Consider the following 24989-nt stretch of genomic DNA (forward strand, 5'->3'; position numbering starts at 1 on the left):
GAAGAAACGGAGAGCGAGGGGGAGGAGTCGGAAGGAAATGTCAGCGGCGACAGTAGTCCGAGGTCTCTGAGCCTCTCCAGTGACTCGGAGGATTCACAGAAAGGGGCCCCCATGGTCAGGGCAAGGGGAGTGCCCAGGGGGACACCTCGGGAAGGAGGGGACTCAGAGAGTAGCAGCTGGAAATCCGGGCCAGCGTCCCCCCCAGAGTGCAGTAGGGGGGAGGAGTCCAAGGCATCGGGATCAGGGAGCGCGCAGGCAGAGGGAGAACGTGAGGCAGGACTGACCACACCCTCGTCAGGGAGCGAGGAAACGGTCATCCGGAAAGTAAAACGCGCGCGCGCGCCAAGTTCAAATGTACAGGAGGGCGGCAAGGTGGGCAGCCCGGGTAGGGAGCCAGGTCCTAAAGCCCGCCGAAGAGAGGGGGAGGAGTCAGAGGGGTCAAGCTCTGCGTCGGAAGAGTCCAGGAGGAATGAGACCCCGGGGGGTAGTAAGACCCAGAGGAAGAGAGAGAGAAGGAAGAGGTGGAGTAAGATTAGAGTATTAAACTGGTGCACAGGGGGTGGAGATCCAGACAGAGCTTCGCCGGTCTAAAGTCCAGACGTAGGGCTGGGACGCTGAGACTTGTAAATGGAGACTATTCTTCAATAAAGACTTTGATACTGTACGATCGGCTAGCGTTGGTCCTTGGTGAGCTGGGACCCGGAGCCAGCTCTGACAGTAAGCTCTGTCTCCTTTTTTAAAGTTTTGGCACCAAGAACCTCGCCACGTGAGTCGACGCAGCGAGGACAGAGGAGGGGTGCTTACAGAGCTCACAAAACTCAGGCAAGATGACGACGGAAGAGCAGATAAAAGCCCTGCAAGAAGCGGTGACGCACCTCAGCACGGAGGTAATTGCATCCAGGAAGAGAGAGGAGGAAATGGTTACCTCCTGCCGGGAGCTCCAAGCCAGGTTGGACGTGCTTTCTAAACAGGGGCAAACGGGATACAAGGCAGAAGGCATTGGCTTGGGGAGGAGGGGAGGCAGCCTGGTATCGCATTTCGACGGGAGTTTGCAGCAGTACCCCAACTTCAGAGCAGACCTGCTGTTTGCGCTGGATCTCCTGGACAAAGACTTTAGAGATGAGAGAGAGAGAGTGGGGTTTATCCTGTCCCATTTGCATGGGGAAGCCAAAACGTGGCTGCGGAATCTATGGAGGGACAATGATCCAGCGCTCCAAGATGCGAAGGCTTTTATTAAAGCAATGGACTCATGCTTTTTATCAAAGGTAGACGTCGATATTGCCAGGAGGGACATACACGGACTTAAACAAGGCAAAGCCAGCGTGCGGCAGTACCATACTCGATTTTTCGGACTGGTTCATGCCCTGGGGTGGGAAAAAGATTCTGCGCCAGTCAGAGACCTCTTTTGGGAGGGGTTGAATGCAGATGTAAAAGCGGAGATTGGAAGAGGGGAGAGACCAAGGAGCACCCAGCAGGTAGTCCAGAGGGCTCTGGAGATCGGGGTGCATCTGGAAGAACGTCCTTGCAACAGGGAAGAAGGGCGTTGGGGAAGGGCACCAGCCAGAGCACCTCCCTTCTTTCCCAGAGAAGCAGCGCGTGCGCACTCCACACCCTCGCAGGGAGGGGGAGAAGAGCCGATGGAGATAGGAGGTGCCAGGGCTCAGTCAGCTAACAGAGCCCTGACACCGGGAGCAGCCAAAACGAAGCCTCCTAGAGGGAACAGGAAGTGCTACATCTGCGACAGTGCTCAACACATGGCGAAAGAGTGTCCCCAGAGGCTCCACAAGCACACTGCAGCCTCGGCAACAGTCGCAGAAGCAGCTCAATTGAAAACGCAGCAACAGTTAAACGACGGAGTCTGGCTGGAGGAAGAGGTACTGGGGTCCAGCCAGACAAGTCAATGAAACAATCCCCAGCACTTTTGCAACCCACAGACCCCCTCCCACCCAAACCAGTGGTGCAGCTTACAGCGTCTCTCCAACTGCCCAATGGACGCACTCTGGAGGTGCCGATCACCATTGACTCCGGCAGCAACGCTGACTTTATAGGACTGGAATTCATTCAGCAGCACAATATACCACTGCTACCAGCCACACTGCCCCTGAACGTTGTCACGGTGGATGGCAGAGACTTGTTAGGGGGGCAGGTGGTGCAACAAACGCAACCAATGGTGATGCGGATCGGAAATCACCGAGAAGTCATCAGCTTTAACGTCACCCACCTGTCGGACACGCCTGTAGTCCTGGGCATGAGTTGGCTGCACAGGCACAGCCCAGCATTGGCGTGGTACCAGCGCCAACTGACCTTCGGCTCCTCCTATTGCGCGGAACATTGCATCCTTCCTAGCCCGGAAGAAGGAGGGGACGACCCGCAGCTACAATTAGGCACGCTGCAAGCAGTGCCGCGCAAGTACGCAGCGTTTTTGGAGGTTTTCTGCGAGAAGGAAGCGGACAAGCTGCCTCCCCACAGGCCCTATGACTGCAAGATTGACCTCCTGCCAGGAGCGACGCTGCCAGCCGGGAAACTGTATTCCATGTCTGAGGACGAGCTGCAGGAGCTCAAGGAGTTCATAGACCTCAACTTGAAGCGCGGTTTCATCCGGGAGTCGAAGGCAGCGGGGGGCAGTCCTGTATTCTTTGTGAAGAAAAGGGACACGCCCCAAAAAAGACTTGTGGTAGACTTCAGGCTCTTAAATTCAAAGACCAAGCCCGCGGCCTTTCCCATGCCCAAGATAGATGACCTGCTGGCGACGGCGAGGAAAGGACGCGTTTTTACAAAGTTGGATCTGCGAGGGGCGTACAACCTGATTCGCATACGGGAAGGAGACGAGTGGAAGACTGCCATGTTCACGCCCCTGGGCACATATGAATACAGAGTTATGCCCTTCGGTTTACAAAATGGCGCCCACTGTTTTCAAGCTTTCATGCATCATGTCCTGGCGGGTCTCCTCTACAAGACATGCGTCTGCTTCTTGGACGACATCCTGATATTCTCAGAATCTGAGGAGACCCACGAGAGAGACGTCAAGGAAGTTCTGCAGAGACTGCAGGAGCATCGACTGTATGCCAAGCTGGAGAAGTGCCAGTTCGACAGGAAGGAGGTGGATTTCCTGGGCTACAAGCTGTCGGACAAGGGGCTTGCCATGGACAGCGCCAAGGTTCGCGCAGTGTTGGACTGGAAGAGCCCGCGCAATCGGAAGGAGGTCCAGCGGTTTGTGGGGTTCGCCAACTTTTACCGCAAGTTCATCAAGGGGTTCGCGATGCAGACGGCGGCCATTACGGACACGCTCAGCTCTAAGAAGAAGAAGTTCATCTGGACGGAGCAAGCGGAGCAGTCCTTTCAGAACCTTAAGCGTCTCTTCTCGTCCGAAGGGCAGCTACTGCATGTGAATCCCAGCAAACCGCTGAGGGTTGAAACAGACGCCTCAGACAGAGCCGTGGGCGCCGTACTGTTGCAAGAGGACCCGCATGGGGACTGGAGACCGTGTGCCTTCTACTCTAGGAAGCTCAGCAAGTCGGAGCAAAACTACACCATCTGGGACAGGGAGTTGCTGGCCATTCATGCAGCATTCAAGGCGTGGCGGCACTTCCTCGTCGGGGCCAAGCACACCGTGCAGGTTCGCACGGATCATAAGAACCTGGAGTACTGGCGCACGGCAAGATTCCTAAACCAGCGGCACATCAGATGGGCGGAATTTTTCGCGGATTTCGACTTCAGGATAGAATACATCCCAGGCGACAACAACATCATGGCGGATGCACTGTCCAGGAAGCCGCAATACCTTGAAGAGGCGGCACCAGCAGCGGCCAAGCACATTTTCGCTCCGAAAGCGTGGGCGTGCGCTGCAGCAACCGTGGACTTGGAGGCGGTCCGTCGAGCACTGCAGGGGGACCCCTTTGCACAAGCCAAGATGGAGGAGGTGCGCAAGGGCACGGTGAAGGACGACGAGTTCCAAGTACGAGACGGATTGCTCATCCGCAGAGGAGCTCTCTATGTACCGGGAGACGACCTCCGGGCGAAGGTACTGCAGCAGTTACACGACGCACCCACCGCCGGGCACTTTGGCAAGGAGAAGACGGCAGACCTCGTTGCCAGGGATTTTTGGTGGCCCAAGATGCGGGGGGAAGTCGCGGAGTACGTCTCGAGGTGCGACACCTGCCAAAGGGCCAAGTCAGTGCACAAACCTCCGGCGGGACTGCTCGAACCGCTGCAGACTCCGAGCGAACCGTGGGAGAGGGTGGCCCTGGACTTTGTCACGGATTTACCCAGCTCAAGGGGTAAAACGGCAGTGCTAGTGGTGGTGGACATGTTCACTAAAATGGCCCACTTCATTCCGTGCGCGAAGGTGGCCACGGCAGAACAGACCGCCAAGCTGTTCATAGACCACGTCTTCAGAGTGCATGGACTGCCACGGTCTATTTTGTCCGACAGGGGGCGCCAGTTCATTTCGAGCTTCTGGCAGAAGCTGATGGGTTTCCTGAATGTCAAGATCAACCTAGCGTCGGCGAGACACCCGCAGACCAACGGACAAGCGGAGCGCGTCAACGCCGTCATGCAGCAGTACCTGAGATGCTATGCAAATCAACAGCCGACGACATGGGTGGACTACCTGCCGCTCGCTGAGTTCGCTTACAACAACACGAAGCACGTGTCCACAGGGGTGACGCCGTTCTTCGCCAACAACGGGAGGCATCCCAGAACCTTCCCGGGATTAGAGAGACTGGGGGAGGGGGAGCCACAGGCAGCGGAAGTCTTGGCGGCGGAATTGCAGGAAGTCCACGAGCAGCTTAGGAGGCAGTTAGAGCTAGCAAAGCACGCATACAAACTGCAGGCTGACAAGCACAGGAGGGTTGGTGAAGACATACAGGTGGGAGACTGGGTGTGGTTAGCGGCCCACGCAGTGCCGACAAGATCCTTAGCTAAGAAGAAACTCGGACATAAGCAGCTAGGACCTTACCTAGTTGAGGCACAGATCAATCCGGTGGCCTTCCGGTTGACACTTCCGGAAGGATCCAGAATGCACCCAGTATTCCATAGGTCGGTGCTCACGCCCTACAAAGCACCTCACCGATTTCAGGCGCAGGGCACGGCATCAGACCAGTATAAGGAGATCCCCCCAAGGAGGGAGTCGCCAAGAAGGGAACCCATCAACCAGGTCACAGAGATTTTGGACTCGAGATGGGGGGAAGAGGGAGTAGAATATTTTCTCGCAAGGGAAGGTACCCCGGCCAGCGCCAACAGTTGGGTGCCGGACTATGCCCTGGACGAGCCTCTCCTCAAAGAGGAGTTTCATGCCTTGTTCCCACACAGGCCCATGCCAGCCGAGTATTTCGACGACTGGCTTTTCACACCCACGCTTTCTACCAGCACGTTCCAGGGATTCACCTCGGACGAAGAACCAGCTTTAGAAACACGTTCACCGGAGGGCTCGCCCTCGGGGTTTGCCTCAGACCGCTCCTTTTGGTGGGACAATCGAGGAGAGGAGAGGTGGCTGAGGGGCCCTTGGCAGGCAACGGACCCAGAGGGGAACGAGGGTGAGAGGGACATGGACGTGATGGGGGAGGACGTTGGGTTCGAGCATGGCGGCACGGAGATGGAAGCAGAGGAGAACGAGGTCGGCGAAGACATGGAGGACGAGCCGGATTTCTCTCACTGGATGCACGCCACGGGGGACGAACTGTATCCACCATTCACCCCCACAACGACGGAGCACCCAGCACCCCCGCCGGAGGAAGGGGAGGGGGGAAGGGGGGGCTTCGAGGGGGGGATGGATGTCAGGGGTTCAGGAGCAGAGTCACAGGAGAGGGAAGAAACGGAGAGCGAGGGGGAGGAGTCGGAAGGAAATGTCAGCGGCGACAGTAGTCCGAGGTCTCTGAGCCTCTCCAGTGACTCGGAGGATTCACAGAAAGGGGCCCCCATGGTCAGGGCAAGGGGAGTGCCCAGGGGGACACCTCGGGAAGGAGGGGACTCAGAGAGTAGCAGCTGGAAATCCGGGCCAGCGTCCCCCCCAGAGTGCAGTAGGGGGGAGGAGTCCAAGGCATCGGGATCAGGGAGCGCGCAGGCAGAGGGAGAACGTGAGGCAGGACTGACCACACCCTCATCAGGGAGCGAGGAAACGGTCATCCGGAAAGTAAAACGCGCGCGCGCGCCAAGTTCAAATGTACAGGAGGGCGGCAAGGTGGGCAGCCCGGGTAGGGAGCCAGGTCCTAAAGCCCGCCGAAGAGAGGGGGAGGAGTCAGAGGGGTCAAGCTCTGCGTCGGAAGAGTCCAGGAGGAATGAGACCCCGGGGGGTAGTAAGACCCAGAGGAAGAGAGAGAGAAGGAAGAGGTGGAGTAAGATTAGAGTATTAAACTGGTGCACAGGGGGTGGAGATCCAGACAGAGCTTCGCCGGTCTAAAGTCCAGACGTAGGGCTGGGACGCTGAGACTTGTAAATGGAGACTATTCTTCAATAAAGACTTTGATACTGTACGATCGGCTAGCGTTGGTCCTTGGTGAGCTGGGACCCGGAGCCAGCTCTGACATTATCAAAGACCAAATCACCGTAATAGTGTCTCATCGTATCCCGCTTGGTGGAACGGAGGACTGCATTCATCTATTTTTGCAGCTGCCCCATGCTAAAGATGGCCAGCAGGACCCCAGAGAACATTTTCTGCAGGGTCGGGGTGTCTGAGGGAGCCCAGCACCCCAATAAAAGAAATGGCAAATAATGTTATACTGAGGAGGAGAAGAAGGCTATGCGCCTTGGATGGTATCCAACATTACACGACTGGACTTCCTCTTCTTTTCCTCCTGAGGAAATAAAGAATGCCTTGGGAGTGAACATTGAGCCATGCTGCTGAAATTATCTACATCCACAGGTTAATCCTGTTCAAAATTTGAATGAGCATTTTTGCTGATGTAGGTCTCACATTCCCACTGAAAACTATTCAAAACAAGAAGCAGGAGCAGCGCTGTGTTAAAAATTGATTTAATGGCAGGGTCAGTTACAATTGGCCAGTTCTGACTAGGAAGTCAAACTGGGTTCTTTCAGTCAGCTTTGTAATCTTACCAATGCATTCATAACCCTATATTAAAAATCCACATCTTTATAAGAAGCAACTGGATGACTCTATTGAAAGAACAGCTGTTGATCCGTGCTGTAACTTAACATAAACTTGTGTAATACAGCACAATTTGCTTGGGCTTCCTTGTGTTTCCAAGCCGCACCTCTTGGCAGTCATGTCTTGAAATTAAGACATAGTGACACTTGGCTGGACATGCCTCAAAGCACTTTCAATGAAACTGATTTTGGAGCCAGCAGAGCACGGGCTGAATATCAGGATAAAAATGACAGAAAGGCAAGTTGCCCTGTGTTGTTCCTTTGGAAACAATGATCTGGTATCACCTGAGCGATTGCAGCACAGGATGGCAAGTGATGGAGAGATAATAGGTTTTGTACACAGTGTCCACACACCCAGCTCTTCTCATTCTGCAGGGTTGGCAAGTAAGTCATCTTGCCTCCAAGAGTCCTGCTTGCGCAGCACAGAGGCAACCTCCCCACTTAACAGGGAGGAGGACATCTACTCTACTTATGTGTCAGGCTGTCAGGCAAGGCTTACCTTCCGCCTCTCTGTAGATAACAGCACAAAGCGAAAGCAGCCTTTTGCAGCAACAGAGAGCTTTATTGAACACCGCACAAACATTCAGCATCCATTTTCTCCGTGCAGGTGCTCCCAATTGAGTTCCTCCCATTTCCTTCTAGTTACTTCCGTCTTCCCGTCTCCTCACCACGTGATCCGTCCACCACTGAGCCTTCTGAGAGGCTGCCCTATCCAGACACCTGGCTCTCAGGCTCATGGGATGCATACTTTCTAGTGAGGGAGAATCAACCATCTCTCTCTCTTCCTGTTCCTCTTCCCTTGCTTGCTCTTCTCCCAGCTCAGCCCAACTGTCAGCTCCCAAACTGTGCCCTTCCACGAACCATTGCTCTAGGTCGATACTATCCTCCTGCTCCAGAGGAGCTTCAGGATTAGGCCCTTGAGCAGAGGGAGAGGGGGGCTCCCACCATTCTTCCTCAGAGCAATACCCTTTAGTCTGGTTCCTGACATCATGGGATGAGGCATCCAGCTTACTTAGTTATGATGATGTCACATGAAGGTCATACTCTTGACTTGGCTTTTTTCAGTTCCAGCACCTCTCAGCTGGGCGCCATTGGCATTCTAAAAGAATAAGGGAGGTGGTCATGGTGAGTTCCGGCACCCCTTTTTCTAGAAAAATAGCGCTGCTCATAAGGTCCAACTTGCAAAAGCCCAAGTACATGGAATAATAATAATAATAATAATAATAATAATAATAATAATTTTATTTATGCCCCGCCCTCCCTGGCCAGAGCTGGGCTCAGGGCAGCTAACACCAGTAAAATTACAGTAAAAACATAATGTGGGGGGAAAACAATTTAAAATACAGGTTAAAAATACAATTTAAAATGCAGCCTCATTTTAATAATAGCCCATAGATCAAAACCATAAGGGGAGGGAAACATAAGGGTCAGTCTGAGTCCAAACCAAAGGCCAGGCGGAATAGTTCTGTCTTGCAGGCCCTGCGGAAAGATGTCAAGTCCAGCAGGGCCCTAGTCTCTTCTGACAAAGTGTTCCACCAAGTCAGGGCCAGTACAGAAAAGGCCCTGGCCCTAGTTTAGGCCAATCTAACCACCTTGCGACTTGGGACCTCCAAAATGTTGTCATTTGTGGGCCTTAAGGTCCTCTGCGGGGCATACCAGGAGAGGCGGTCCCGTAGGTACGTGGGTCCATGGGCTTCTGCAAGTTTGTTATATATATATTTTGCACAGGGTTTACAGGGTGTTAGGGGAGGGGTAGTAACTCTAGTAGAGGGCACGTCATACTCTACTCTGGGGTAGTTTGTTCACCTATGGTCCCCACTCATCTTTCACTTGTGGCTCCTAGAAGCTGTCAAAATGGGACAGTGGCCACACCCTGGGAAACAGCTTTGACTCCAGCTAAATCAGATGAGGTAGCCAATGGGTTAAGGACTTGGTGAGTTAGGGACTTTCCTTGCATGCGTAAACAGGATCTGGCAGATTGAGCAACCACTAGCAGGCCCAACAGTCAAGAAAGCAGTTTCTGCATGTGCTGTAGGGGGAAGTGATGTGGCTCATCAACCTGGGAAGATAGCCCATCTAGGAGAAGGAAAACTGACCCTAAACCTCCACTGCCTTTTGGCATATCTTCGGGAGAGGAATAACCCACAGGGTACATCGCTTATGTGTTTGGGGAAGGTGTTGACTGCTCTGGCTAACAGCTGCTATAGCAACTTACGAACTGATGTCAGCAACAATTGTCTTCTGTAAGTGCTAAGTAAGTCATCCCTGTTAAAATTATGATGCATCCTTGAAGCTCACAGGCACCCATCAAAGAGGAAATACTTATGACTTTATGTGCACCTGATTGCAGCCGGTAGAGCTCTTGCAACATTTCCTAGAAAAGGCGATCCTGGTTCCTTCATCTCAGCAGAACTGTCCCTTATGTTTCAAAAAGGTTTCTTTGTACTTGAAGAAACAAAGCTTATCCAATAGAGTTCATTCAGCTAGGAACATTACACAGACTCACTCTTCTCCCAACCTGGTGTCTTCCAGATGTTTTGGACCACAACTCCCATTTTCCCTGGCTGGGGCTGATGGGAGTTGGATTCCGACAACAGCTGAAGGGCATCAGGTTGGGGACACGGTCATTTTGGGAGCATGGGAAAGCTGACATTTAAAGGAAAGTGAGAAGTAACATGGTCTCCGCTTCATCACAAGAAACCTGTAGGCTTTGATCCAGAAACACACAAATCCTCACACACTGCAGCTAGGGTTGCTGTTCCAATTCAAGCCAGGTCAGGAGGAAGGCACCAACCTGCTCTTTTGAGGAACGAAAGACTACAGAGACTAAATCCAATTGCGTGCTGAGGTCCCCAAAACACCCCTACCCCAATAACTCACACATCACACATAATTTTTGTTTAAGGTTTTTGGCATAATTTTGGCCACAACTTTATTAACATACAAATTGTGAGTGGTTGCTTAGGCATTGGTTATGACTAGCTGTCCCCCCCCACCTTGGGGGACAGCACTGACTCCCGGATTCCAGCGGGAGCCAGTGTGGAGGAACAAGATCAGGGATAACTGGAGCTGCGACACAGACCCTCAGCTTCTCCCCGCATGCTCCCAGGAGCTTACGCGGCCCGCACCCTGCTCCAATTCCCATGCAGCAGCAGCATTGGAGGGGCAGGCACAGCCAATCCATACCCCTCCACCAACCAATTTAACCAATGCCTAACCGCCAACCTTACACAGTAAGGCAAAAACCAATTGGCACACACTAATCAGCCAAATGGAAAAATTCCTACCAGGCCCCCGCACCAATGCGGACGACCCCATGACAGGCATAGCAAGGTCAAAGCACAAGCCCAATCAAGGGAGGGAGGGCGGGTGATCCGGTGCCCACAGCGAAAGAGAAAGGAACATGCTGTGAGCCTTGTTTAAATAACCTCTGTTCCCACCCTTAAATTGGCAACATCAAATTTACCCCAGTAACACCAGCCACCAATCCAATCCCAGCCCCTTGAATCTATCCTGCCTGGTAACCGTGGGGTGCTTTGTTCGGCCCCATCCGCAACACGTGCTCTCCTTTAATGAGAACACGCTTTCCCAAACAGCTGAATGGCATTGCTGCCAATATTCTCTTACCAGGATTATGTAGGCTGAGCTGCAAAAAACAGTGTCCCCTCCCACAGCCATTCCTGGGTGGGCTCACTGTTTTTAGGAAGCTCACTTCACACATCAAACTCCATTTTGTAGCTACACACCCCTAAGGTATTTACCACAAGCTCAAAATAACCATATGCTGCAAAGCTGTTTTGTAACGGCCACATGATTTACACCTGTGCACAACCCCAAAAGTATGAGTGGATTGTGGATACAAAACCCCCAACAACAACAACACTTGAGTAAAATGTGAGAATTAGGGTCAAACCAGACATTGGAAGAGATGTAGATTAGTTCCTGTGATGTCTCTTCCTTGTAACACCTGACACAAAATGGCACAGATTAGTAGTAAATGTTGTATTTATTCGCATCCTGCCTTTTTCCCTGTCAGGGACTCAAGGTGGCTTACAGCTAAAATAGAAACAGCTTTAAAGTTGTCAGTTTTGGGGTACAGGTTTGCTCTATTTCCCCACTGTGAGGAGAAAGACTTTGGGAAGTTGAAAACAACATAACAAAGCTGAAGCTTTGATTTGGCAAACTGTTACAACTTTAAGCAGCAAATGCAGTTCAATCAATTTTAAATATAAACCTTTGCAGATCACAGAAGGAAAGAAAGTGTCTTCAAGGTCAGGGAAAGAATGACTACTGCCATAGATGATTTCATTTGCCATGTGGTAATTTCTGAGGTGGAGGCTAAGGTGTCATTAATGGGCTGTTCTCCATCCTCTGCCTTCTGACAGGTTGAGCCACCCAGTTCTTCCCTGCTATTTGTTACATTGCTCTCAGAGTACTACACTACAAGGTTGCAGGACAGAGCCACAAGTACCAAGGCTGACCAGAAACAGGATTGTTAAGGTAGGTTGCTGGAATTCTAAACAGTTTCCCCTTGTACCATTGATTTTCATAGACAGTGAATTGTACTTAATGGAATGTCTCGACTGAAATGTTTTCAACTGGAGAATAAAGCCAGGCTTTGATACTGAACCCCGATAGGTGGACCCAAACTGGCTTGTTCGGATTGTATTTTAGTCAGAAAGTAAAGTTTGGGATGGAAAAGTGACATAACTGAGTGCATGTTTAAGGTATTTGTTGTTACTATTAACTGAGGGGTTAAACCAAGATGTTGAGGATCAAATACACTTACCTATGAACTTGGTAGCTGAGAAAAGTTAATGCAGATAATGCAGGTTTATGGTGTATACAGTCCTATGAAGTCATGCCAAGTTAAATGTGAAGATTGATGGGCAATTGGGCATACATTCTGTTAACAGCAAGAGAAAGAATATGGAAACATACAGTTCATTGAAGGAAGAGAAATCTTAATGCCTCCACTTCCTACATAAAATTCAATGGCCTTAAGCAGGAATTATCTCCACGTATCTGAAGAATGCAGGCAATTACTTTACTTCAACGAAATTGCTCTTTATTTTCACTCCGAATTGCACAAGTTCTCGGGTGGTAAATATACACATTTCTTTCTCAATCTGAATTTGCATTTGGATTTCCTTGCACAACATTGCTAGCCTAGTCCAACCAGCTGAAAAAAGAGTGGGTTGTTGCTGTGACCGAGAAACAGGCCCACAGACCTGTTCGGGTGCATTCATTGTGGGCCCCTCCTGGTAATCTTCGTGCATCTGGAAGAAAGTGGGATGGTCCAAAGTATACGTTTCATATTGGGCCTGGAAACGCCTGTTGAGAGTTCTACCGAGGCAATTCAGGCCAGAAGACATGTAAGATCCCCTGCAAGATGAAGGATCCTACTGAACACCGAAGAAAGATGTGCAAGTTTGCCAATCGTTTGAGCCCAAAGCAAGGGTTGAAGGGAGCTGCTGTCCAAAGCATAACCTCTGATTTGACCGCTCCCTGTCCCACAGGAGAAGGACTGTGAATAAGATGGGTAGATGTTTAGAGTGATTCTGCAACGGTTAGTCTATACACTGGGCCTCTCTTCCTGGCTGCCAAGACTCCCTTGACTCCACTTCCTCCAAAGAACTATTACACTACCCTCACTGAATATTCGTGCCTACACTTTACTGAAGGTATTTCCTCATGGGGAGGGTCTAAGCAGTAAGTCATGGAGTGTGAGGTCAACCCAAACTCTATCTCTGCACTAGTCTTGGTGTTGTTGGGTGGATGCACATTGCCTCTCCTCTGGAGACATTGGGAGCATAGCAATGGTAGTGGGGTTGTTGTCAGAGATCAAGATCTCCTACCTGAGTGATAGTCTTCCATATCTTAGGGAAAAGGCTGCCTTGATCTCCAACAGAGTCATTGGAATTGGACTCCACACTGTGATAGAGAATAACTTCTCCTCCATCTGCAATATAACTGGCCCTATGTCAAAGGTCCCAGTGCCTTTCCAGCATTGGCTGGCTTGCGTCAAAGTCAGCAGAAGGTCTCATGATAAGCAATATTTCCCATCCCTTCTTCTGGCTTTCCACCTTTGCCTGTGCTGATAGGCTGAGATGGCAGGAATTGGAGCCACATATCTGGCCTATACAGTGGTACCTCGGTTCTTGAATGTAATCCAAGTTCCGAAATGTTCGAAAACCGAGGTGCAAAGGGCCACCTGCAAATTCAACTGAGAAAATTGAAAAACACACAGTGGAAGCTGTTCGACTTTTGAGGCGTGTTTGAAAACGGAAGCATTTGCTTCCGGGTTTCGGCCGTTCGGGTTCTGAAACGTTTGTCAACAGAAATGTTCGAGAACCGAGGTACCACTGTACTTGAGATGTAAGAATGAGTTTCCACTGCTTGGGGTCCATTTCGTGTATGTGTTCAATATACAGTGGTACCTCGGGTTACATACGCTTCAGGTTACATACGCTTCAGGTTACACACTCCGCTAACCCAGAAATAGTGCTTCAGCTTAAGAACTTTGCTTCAGGATAAGAACAGAAATCGGGCTCCGGCGGCACGGCGGCAGCAGGAAGCCCCATTAACTAAAGTGGTGCTTCAGATTAAGAACAGTTTCAGGGTAAGAACAGACCTCTGGAACGAATTACGTACTTAACCCGAGGTACCACTGTATTTTGCATTTGTTGACTCTTTAATGCAAGGATTTTGGGAACATGTCCTGCTGTTGTGTGGGATGTGGTTGTGCGAGTGTGATTCAAGGTGCCCATTTGAGAACTGTTGTGACATGTCTGGAAAGACCACAGTTCAGTGGCTGAACACACAGGGTGGTACCCAGCTAACTTGTTCCTTCAGCTCAGGGAATTCTGCTTGTGCAACAGGACGTTATGCCACTCCGCCCCTGCACACACCCCTAAAACAGTTCTGGAGGTTCCCTCAGCCCTCTAGAGCAGATATGGGGATGATGTGGAGCATGAGCAGGAAGTGAACAGGGCAAGTTCCTTGTGGTGATAGCACATTAGTTGGATGCCACCCATGCTCTCCACACAGAAGGTTCCAGGATCAATTCCTGACATCTCCAGTTTAAAAAAGAAATGTTGGAGGGTATAACAGAGTGTTTTGTAAAACTTCACCATTTTTGCCCAACTTAATTCCTGCTTCCAAGCAGCCACATAACTTACAGCCAGTCTGCTCCCAGTCAGAAATGAAGGTTCAAGAAGACTTTCCCCAGAGTCTGTCATTTATTTGGTGACAAGCCAGAGCATGTAAATCTATTGAGTATCTTAAGCAGCATTCCTGTTTACCAGTTTTTCCAGACCAACTAATTTGAATGCAATGGAGTCAGAGTATCGATGGGTGCACACAGACTAATTTGAGCAGCAAAACACTTTGGAAGAACTTTCGGCTTCATGTTGGACCAACAATTTTGTGCCTGGGACTGAACTTAATTGGAACTGGTTCTGTTAGTTCGCTGCCGAAGCTGTCAGTGAACAGCACAGATTTGACAGGTCTCTGTGTCGTTACAAAATACCTCCCCCTGTCCATTCGCCAGAGCAGCATTTGCAATAATAAAAAGGAGTTGCTGGGCACTTTTAATAATTATAATAAGTTAATGGATGAATGTTCGTCCAACTGAATAAATGTAAATAAACAAAATGCCCATCTGAAACCTGAGGAGAGTCTCAAGTCTTGGGACTGAATCAGCCATGCAACTACACATATATTGTGTGTGTGTGTGTGTGTCATTAGTAGTGTGACAATTAGTGTGGGGAGACAGACTCACTACCTAAGAGAAACAGAAGCACTTACTCCTGTTTTTAAAGTGCATTTGGGTGCACTATAATTAGAACAGAATCAAGTATATCAGCTTTATGAGTCAGATGAAAATGGTTTCAAAAGAGCTCTAACTCAGGGTTTAAACTGGGAATACTGATTACTTACTCACTATATTGCCATGACAGCTCACAGAAGTTGGAATTGCAGGTGTTAGTAGAACTCTTTTACCTAGGAAGTCAGGTGACTCGTGGATATCCAATTAACTTCCTCCTGCCTTTTCTTATATGACCTCTGAGAATTCCTGAGCAATTTTTGATACACTTTTAGGAAACACGACACATGGCTGGCCCTCCTTTGCAGCAAGAATGAAACTAAATATGTATTATTCTTATTTATAATTTTCATTTATGAGAAACATTTCAAACAGAATCATCTTTGCATATCATATTTTGAGTTCCCTCTCCCTTTTTCTCTGGTTCCTTATATTTACTCTATTTTCCTACATATCTCAATTCAAATCTATTTTATATTTTATTTCCATCCATTTCTCTCTTTTTTTAAAAAAATATGCATGTTTTTACATTAATCCTGCTAATGTCTTAATTTGTTTACGATGAATTTTAAAATATTCAATAAATGATTTCCATTCCCCCTTAAAGACTTCAATATCTTATTCTTCCAGTATGTTTGGCCATTTCTGCATATTCCGTTAGTTTCTGTAGCCATTCTTCTTTCGACAGGACGTCTTCCTCTTTCCATCTTTGGGCAAATACCATTCTTGCAGCAGTGTTTGCATACATAAAGAAATTTTATGGTGCTTAGGTAACTCCAATCCCATAATGCTTAAAAGAAAAGCTTCTGGGGTGTTTTTTTTGTGTGTGTGTTTTTTACAAGAGCTATCTTAAAACTCTTTTTCAATTCATTATGTATCATTTCCCAGTAAGCCTTTATCTTACTACAGGTCCACCACATATGGGGAAAAGTACCTTTATTCTCTTTATATTTCCAACACTTACTCAATTTTGATTTGTACATTTTGGCTAATCTACTAGGTGTTGGATACCATCTATATAACGTTTTCATATATATTATTTCTTAAACCATAACATGCTGTAAACTAAATAAACCCAGCCAACAATATACGACTGAAGATGAAAATGTGAATGAACAGTTTGCTACCTAAGTAGCTAAATGAAGAACAAACACAAACATGTTTCATTCCACCAGCTACACCCACAACCTACATTTAAAGAGCATTGCTCTCCCCGCACCAAAGGATCCTGGGAAATCATGGGTGTAGCCAAGGGTGAGGCAAGGAGGGGCAGCTGCCCCCCAATCAATAAAAATACATAGCAAATTGAGGTTCTGCCCCCCCCCAACAAAAGGCCTGCCCCCTAACAAAAATCCTTGCTACTCCCATGTGCGAAATGTTAAGAATGCTGGGAATTGTAGTGCTCTGAGGGGTAAACCACACTTCCCATGATTCTCAGGGGGAAGCAATGTGCTTTAAATTCCTGGTGGGGTTGTGACTTTCCATCATTCTTTCTACTGCTTCCGCCTACCCTCTTTGGTCGGCTCCAGTTCCAAAGTTTTCTTTCCAGACAGAGAACTATTTCCTCAACTCTTTCCTTAAGGCATTAGAGGGTTAATTCCCAAGAGGGTTTCTCCCCACCTGCTTCCCTTCAGAACAGCACCCCATAATTTGGTAATTACAGACAGGAGTGCCCTTCAGCAATTCAGCCAAGCAGTCTAAAGTTTCTTTCGGATTGCCTCATGGATTTTGCCAGCTAACATGACTGTCTCAAGCAGCTGTTTATTTTTAAAAAAGAGTTTCAAAGACGATGTCTGCATATTTCTTACAGACACTAGGTTAATTCCCTAATATTTCAAAGATTCCCCACCTCCCTGTATTAAGGGAGCACGTGTGACACCCTTATTCTGTGGTAACTACAAGATATAATGCCCTCTGGCATTTAAACCAGAACTATAAACCACCTCTGTGGTTATAGGTTGCCTTAATAAACTATTGTGTTGATTAGTTCTGTCAGGCAGGCAAGTTCAGAAAAAGTCAACTGTTTCTTAATTCATTGAATATGGGCTTCATATGACTGCGCGGGGGGGAGATTAGCAACATGGGATTAAATAATAACAATGCATAGCTTTAACAATATATACTATTATTGCTGAAACTTAACCAAGATCCATAGAGCTGAACTTATGCACACAGTATGCCATTCTTGGTCTGCTATGCTACTCCATTTGGAACATGAGGCCATTTTGGGCAAGCCTGCCTCTTGGGATTTTCAGGTCTTTAAAAGTGGGAGATGTATACTAGAGCTCACACATTATCTGGTAAAACTTAGTTTGGATTGATAAAGTTGGTGAGGTCCAGTGGAAGCCGAAACAGCACTGTACTTTGGGTTTTTGAGGGTTTGAGCAACTGACGACAAAAGATACTGACTCGTTCCTCTTGTCCTTGGGTCTCCCTCTTGTAACACAGAAATACTATTGAGCTTTTTCACATACTAAATACACAAGCAAGGTCCGGTTTGAATAGGTAAGGTTTGCTTGTCAAAAGTGCTACGTCCATAATAAAATTACTTTTACTAATATAATCATAATCAAGCAAATAACTGAATATAACAAAGTTGCATACTCTTATTTCCATTAACATTTAACTGAATTAAATGTTCTTTGTACATTGGTGTCAGCCATGGTTCCTCCACCTTCTTATAAATAGCTTTATTCTCTTTCTTCAGATGGAGAAGTATTATTCTTTCGTGGTCATTTTTTGTGCTGTCTTCCTGCCCAAGGCCCTTGGATTTCCATACAAAGATGTTTCAATAGATTGTTTCTCCATGTTACCGAATTGTGGAGGAGGACCACAGACATCTACTCCACCTTATGTCGTCTCTGTATCATTTGATAGATACGATCCAGGAAATGAAATACAAGGTACATTATATAACATGCTAACATTATGCATCAGAGTAGGGATGGTGGAGAAATGTGATTCAGTTCATTTAAAAAAAGCAAAACTACCAAATTTGTACTTCCAGAACTGCTCTTTCATGTATATGTGCTTTTCTATTATTTCTGCTCTGCAAAAATGAAAGACCCAAGTGATCAAATGGGAAAATTCTGATGCATAGTTTAACTCTGTTAAAAGTCATTATATTAAATTTATCTGTTGGTTTCCCCCAGTGACTCTAGAAGGAACGTCGTCTGCTGGATTCACAGCATTTATGGTACAGGCTCGGGAAATTGATGGCAACGTTCCCGTTGGCATGTTTCGCATCAGGGATCCAAATACACAAGGCTACCCATGTGCCAACATGACGGTATGTGTTCATTTAACATGAGAAATTGCTTTCTTGATGGTGCCAGAGTGGTATTCATTAGCCTCAAAACAGAATGTATCATCGCTCTGTTTCTTCCTTTTCTTTAAAAATACAGAAGATGTACCGTATTTTTCTGTGTATTGGATGAGGTTTTTTTGACTCAAAAAACATGTAAAAAAAATGAAGTCATCCAATACACGGATAGTGGCATGGGGGGCGGGGAGATGTGGGGCGCCACCAGCCATTTGGTTGGCTGGAGCGCGGCTTCTCCCGATGCCACAGCGAGCGGGGAGCAATCTGGGGGGTGTTTCCTGCCCACAGCTGACTGGGAGGACAGGCTGAACAACTTTGGGCCATCTCCCCTTATTTTCTTAAAACTGAGTCCCCCCAAATGGGGGGGGGTCTTATACATGGGGGCGTCCTATAGATGGAAAAATACGGTATCTGTCTTCCTCCATTTTCATAACCAAACTATTTGTGATAGGCAAGGCAGTTTTCCACCAGGGCATCTGCCAAGGACACAAGTGTTTATAGAGCTGGGATAAATTTCCTTCTCAAAATTTTCCTGTGTGGATTTTAATGGCAAATATTCTTGAAAACTGAATATCCAGCACATATTTGATGTTTAATGGTGGCATTGTGCATACATTGGTTTTGATGGTATCTGGTAACTGAAATGCGATAGCTGGCACCTGACATTTAGTGGTCAGAACCTGGTGCTATCCTACAGGTGGCTTGCAATTAGGGAATATTTTGGAAACACCTTCTTAAATAGATAAAAACTCACGGCCAAAATTTTATGAACTTTGAGTTAATATCAACACTAGAAGCCGAATTGCAAAGTATGAAAATAAATTTCATGTTTTCAGATTTAAATGCTGCCGAAAGGTCATTCAGCTGTAAGAGTAGCCTAGGCTGTAATCCTGTACCAGTGTTTTCCTGGGAGTAAGCCCCACTGAACTTAATGGGACCTACTTTTGAATAGACATGGATAGGATTGCACTTTTAGAACACAATTCTACACACATCGGCTCAGAAATAAGTGCTGTTGAGTTCAGTGGGGTTACTCCCAATCTCAGGTAAGTAGCTATATGACTGCAGCCTTAATTAGTGATCTCGTTTCAACTATAGCACGAGGAACAATTTACCTCAAATATTGTTTTTGAGCTGTGTGTTGTTTTTTTAACTTGTGTGTCTGTTTCTTTTGCCTTCTCCTTTCAGAATTCAGCAGTAAGTCACACAAGTCCCAGCGTAAAACGCAAAGTCACAACTACCTGGGTTGCTCCTCAGGGTACGAATAAGATTCGCCTTATGTAAGTTGTGGATTTCTTGCTATGTAATATTTATCGAGGGACTTTAGTTCTTCTTTATAAAAGGAACAAAATATATCAAGGTTGCATGTGTGGCCATATATTTGGAAATTATAAATGTACTGTTTTTAACACTCGATTGGGAGCCGCCCAGAGTGGCTGGGGAAACTCAGCCAGATGGGCGGGGTATAAATAATAAATGATGATGATGATGCAGGCAGGTACACTACCTTTGTGGTAGTGGCACCTTCCCTGTGGAACGCCCTCCCTTTAGATGTCAAGGAGATAAAGAACTACATAACTTTTAGAAGACATCTGAAAGCAGCCCTGTATCAGGAAGTTTTGAATGTTTGCTGGTGCTGCTAATAATAATAATAATAATAATAATAAAAAAAAAAAAAAATTTATTATTTATACCCCTCCCATCTGGTTGGGTTTCCCCAGCCACTCTGGGCGGCTCCCAACAAAATATTTAAAATAGAATCAAACATTAAAAACTTCCCTAAAGAGGGCTGCCTTCAGATGTCTTCTAAAAGTCAGATAGTTGTTTATTTCCTTGTCCTCTGATGGGAGGGTGTTCCACATGGCGGGTGCCACTACAGAGAAGGCCCTCTGCCTGGTTCCCTGTAACCTCACATCTCGCAGTGAGGGAACCGCCAGAAGCCCTCAGTGCTGGACCTCAGTCTAATACATAGTGATGTATTACTATGTTTTTATATATGCTGTAACCTGCCCAGAGTAGCTGGGGAAATAGAAAATTCTGGACTGAAAAGTATAATGCAAATTCCCCCGAGAGAAAAATCTTATGTATAATATATATGATATTATATCTCATTAGAGAAAAGCCTCAACACTAGAAATAGTGATGATTTCTTGGTGTGTTTTTTCTCCCCTCTCAGGGCTACTTTTCTTCAAGATTATGATACCTATTGGGTTGGCGTTCATAGCAAAACTCTCTCGCCCAGATTTTCAGAAGTGGCTAATATTTCCAAACCCATCAATGATTCCAAACCCATCAATGCTTCCGAACCCATCAGTGATTCCAAACCCATCAATGTTTCAATGGCAGTCAATAGCTCAGACCTAGCCAATGATTCTGCGGCATCAACGGTTTCTGATATTACCGATGATTCTGAGGAGTACGATGATGATTTTGATTTCAACACCCTCCTTGGTGACACTGAGGCAGTTTATGACAATGAGATACCTGTTGATTCTGAGGCGACGCCGGACTCCAGAACAGAAAATGCCACAGAAAAGAGCAGGAGGAAGGTATTTGTGAAATACTTATTACAAACCAAAGGAGGGGCGTAATTCAACTGAACAGAACAAGTGCATGTTTTTCAAACACTTGATCATGAATGTTGTGAATATGACCCACCATTATGTTCCTTTAGCAGCGTGGTTGTATCTTCTGCATGGCTGCTTCTTGCCACATCACTCCAGTAACTTAAGAAATGGAGGAGACCCTTTAGAAGGGACTCATTTATTCAGAATCAGATGCCAGTTTGTCAGAATTTCTGCTGAGGCTGCAACACTGGAACAGGCAGGAACAAAAGTCAAATTTTATTATTTTTCTAGCACATATTTTATTGGAACAGTATATGACTACATCCTGGGAACTGGGAACATTATTTATAGGATCTTAAGAACCTTTATTTTGAGTGATTTCAAGCATCCAGTTTGCCCCTGCTCTCAGGTGGCGGGTATTACATATACCATGGAGCACAGATGCGGGGGGTGGGGCACAAAATTAAATCAGTTCACACTTAAATGTAAGCCTACGAAAGTTGCACTTGCCAAACCAATATGCAAACTAAAACACAGTACTCTTCTAAAGTTTTCATTTCTCTGATGCAATCCTCCAACCAAAGAATGCAAGCAGAAATTTGTACGTAATTGAAAAGTGCACACAAGAATGTTTATCAGTAGAAATCATGTTCAAAATTGCATTGTGCTGGGGAGGGAGCAGGAATTGCTTGCAGAAATCAAAACTGTATATGTTAGGAGAAAAACACAGGGAAATGCAAACAAATGTGCAGACAACCTTTTTTTCCTTAATTGCAAATTTACGTGGGATGGTGGCAAACCAAACTTAAGATTGAGAAAAAGATAAACTGAAAATGATGGGATTTGTGCATCCTCACCACCGAGGTGCCACGATAAACAGTACCCCCATGAATGAGTGTGTGGATTTATGAGCGGGATAAAAAACACCTCGGATCGATTGATCAATCAATCAATCAATCAATCATGGAACATATAACAGGAATACTATCTTCGCTAGCATCCCTGTGGTGATGGTATTCCTACTCCAGTAGCCGGCAGTTAGCTAGTAATTGCAGTATTAGTTAGTTTCCCATTGGTGGGCGATTGTCCGGGTTGGCAAGTGGCTAGTGATGCATGAAGAATCGTCAGTTGATGCTGCAGATTTCAAATGCTGCTAAAATGAAGGGCTAATAACATGGTGGAATTGTTGTAAGCAGATGCACCCTTACAGAACCACCAGGTATTCCTTCACAGCTTTGCAACATTTTATTAGGTATAGTCCCTACTTTACAAAGCAGTGTCTCTGTTTTTTCCAGTCCGTTCTGACTGTGAATGTCAACTGTGGCGAGGTAAGAACCATTTTTTAAAAAGATTCCTCAGCGTTTCCCTCACTTACTGTCAAGATCTTTTTAATTGCGTGCTTATATATTTACTAACTGTGTCTGTCAGCTCACCCATAATATAAAGTTCGCTGGGTGGTTTACCCTAAATAAGTATAAACACAATGGGAATACAAGGTAAAATAAAATCTGACCATTTAATGAAAAGCAACAAGGAAACAAAACTCTCCACAACCCCAAAGTTGAAGCACAAATTTAAAAACTGAGAGAACCAGCTACGTACGTTATTTAAAACATTTGGATAAACAGAAAGGGCTAAAAGGGGTGACACAAGGCAAAACTCTCTGGGAAGACTGTTCCATAACTGGGGTACGCCCAACAGGTGTGCAGTAGCACAACCGGACACCTTCATCTGCCCCAGCTGCAACAAAACATGTCTCTCCTGCATTGGTCTCTATAGCCACACCAGGAGCTGCAACCATCTAACAGCTTGACCTCACCCCCAAAGGCACACTCCTCTATCCTTCTTTGTCTCCTGAGACAGACGGATGCCAACCAGTACCATTTCATAAAACAGAACAGCACGCACCTGGGTTGCACTCCTGAAATGTTTAGAACGGCCCACTCTGCTTGAGTTAATCAACTCTTTTCTTTAACTGGTGTGAACAAGTCCACCCAGTTATACTGGGAAAGAGACATATTTGTACTTGGCAGAAGGCTATAATGCAGTTTGACTGGTTAAGTAAAATGAGTGGGCTGAGAACCCTGCTTCATTGCACTGCCGTGAGCGCTATAGTACTTGAAATGTGTAAGGAAGGCACAGAGTCCCTTTTAATGTTATCCCTGGGCCGGCCCTACCATTAGGCAAAATGAGGCAAATGCCTCAGGCAACAGATACTGAAGTGGGGAGTAGCACTCCCCTAGACTAGCCTGCGGGAGGCTACAAGGAGAGAAGCGGGGTGTTTCATTGCGTAAACAAGAGTCTGCTGCATAACTGGAAGAGCAGATGTGGTGTTTGCCCGTTCGTTTAGAAAATGTCTGTACAGGGGGGAGAAAAGGGGTTAAAATGTAGACCAATAGGAAAGCCGGAGGTGGAGCCTACCTGTTTATAAAAGGGCTTAGCCCTATGTTTGAGTGATTAGTTGATTGGTTTTAGTGGGTGGGTTGGTTGGGAAAGGCAGTTGGAAAAGCAGTTGGCAGGCAGTTGGCAATAGAGAGACAGTTAGTGCAGTGGGTTCTTGTGTGAGGGGAGGTAGAAGAGATAAAGACAGGATAAAATAAGACTAAGAAGGTAAAGAGTAACAACGTTTGGAATGCAGTTAAAGATTGTTTGTGTCTGCAATAAACTACACTCTTCTTTGTTAACTTGAGAACCTGACTGAGATTTACCGGGGAGGACCTGGTTGGTGGCAGCGGATTAGTGGTGTATGGGTCAATAGTCTGTGAGAAGACCGAGGGCTCCTTACGAACACCACAGCAGCGTTGTATAGAACCCAAAGTTCTTTAAAAAAACAAAACAAAACTTGAACAATCTTATTTTTTCTCAGGCTGGAGCAGTACAGTCAAGCAGTGGTGGTTGTGTCAAGGTAAGCATTATTTCCTTAAAATGTCCTTATTCCCCTACAGGACACGGCAATTATATACACATTTGTCTTAAATTTTTAAAGAATCCTTCTGCACATAAACACTGCAGACAGGTTTTTTATTCGGGTAAGTTTGAAGTGTCAGGCTCATTCTTCTGCATAAAATTATCCAGTCCTTATTAGTGTGTCTTCCGTCTGCGCTCCTGGTATATCTGCATCATTACAGCTGGACTCCTTCATCTGCCGTAGATGCAATGAAACATGTCTCTCCCGTATTGTTCTCTACAGCTGTAACCCTCCAACAGTTTGACTTTACCCCCAAAAGCACACTCCTCCATTTTCTCCCATTTTCTCTCTTCCTGTTTTTACCCAAATAACAGAGAGAGGAATTTTCACTTCTTTCATTTTTTGTTCTTGGTGCCAGCCCAAACAGATCACTTGCCGAAGATTCCACAGAGGCTTTTTAACTCTTCTCCCATGTCTTAAAAATTAAACCAACCTGTGCTGCATTCAAGCGCAGTCAAAGGGTCCACTGAAATGAATTTCAGAGCAGCTCTGTTTATAATGAAATAATTCTTTTTTCCTTTTTTATCTTTAAATATTAAAGGCATGGTTGCATTTATTCCCTCGTCATAATCCCTCATTTATTCCCTCATCATAATCTTAAATTCCTGATTAATTTTCAGAGTACACAAGGATCATCGCAGAGCAGTGGCAGTGAAGCCAAGGTAATTGCTGTTTTTTCCTTGCCATTAATTTTTTGTTTCTTCTCAGGACTTCATAGAGCCAAACTACATGTTAAACCTCACTACAAACTACACAGTAGCCACAAGTAATGTTAGTCCCATCACAGCTGTTCCAATCCAAGCAGTCCTTGGGAGGGGACAATTTTACGAAGGAAAAGTGCTGTGTTGCTTCTCCTAACATCCTTGGTGCTGCTCGTGCATGGAGGTTTTTTGCACAATCCACATGAAATAAATTCTCATCAAAATTCCTTCCCCATAGTATTTCCCCATTTAAACCAGATTTGCCGTTTCTGCAGGGAATCTGATAAGTTAACAGAAAAAAGTACAGTGGAAACAGCAAATCAAAATTAAACGCTGGGCGTAGGGGTGGGGAATAGTGGAATTGCACCTTGATGAGGTCGACGCCATGTGGACACTGGGAGAAACTTGCATACATGAGCAACAGTAAGTCTACAAAAAGTGCATCTGTTGGGAGCTTCCACACAGCAGTTAAGCCAGTGAATGCTTCAAAGTTTTGTATACA

At 46.5% G+C, this 24989-nt stretch overlaps 1 protein-coding gene across 10 annotated transcripts in view; it reads left to right on the forward strand.

The window, feature by feature from the left end:
- Positions 1-11444: 11444 nt before the first annotated feature.
- LOC310680040 (uncharacterized protein) overlaps positions 11445-24989 on the forward strand; it is a 28256-nt gene continuing 14711 nt past the window's right edge. For all 10 annotated transcript variants that reach the window (XM_083446155.1, XM_083446153.1, XM_083446157.1 and 7 more), the window contains exons 1-8: positions 11445-11601; positions 17637-17832; positions 18082-18218; positions 19440-19531; positions 20428-20800; positions 22114-22146; positions 23685-23723; positions 24407-24448. In XM_083446155.1, coding sequence (XP_083302281.1) covers positions 17637-17832; positions 18082-18218; positions 19440-19531; positions 20428-20800; positions 22114-22146; positions 23685-23723; positions 24407-24448 — 912 coding nt within the window. In that variant the 5' untranslated portion in view covers positions 11445-11601. The remainder of the gene's footprint in view (positions 11602-17636; positions 17833-18081; positions 18219-19439; positions 19532-20427; positions 20801-22113; positions 22147-23684; positions 23724-24406; positions 24449-24989) is intronic.

This window comes from Podarcis tiliguerta (assembly GCF_965153285.1).
Source record: "Podarcis tiliguerta genome assembly, chromosome: 6".
In the NCBI taxonomy this organism is placed as follows: Eukaryota; Metazoa; Chordata; class Lepidosauria; order Squamata; family Lacertidae; genus Podarcis; species Podarcis tiliguerta.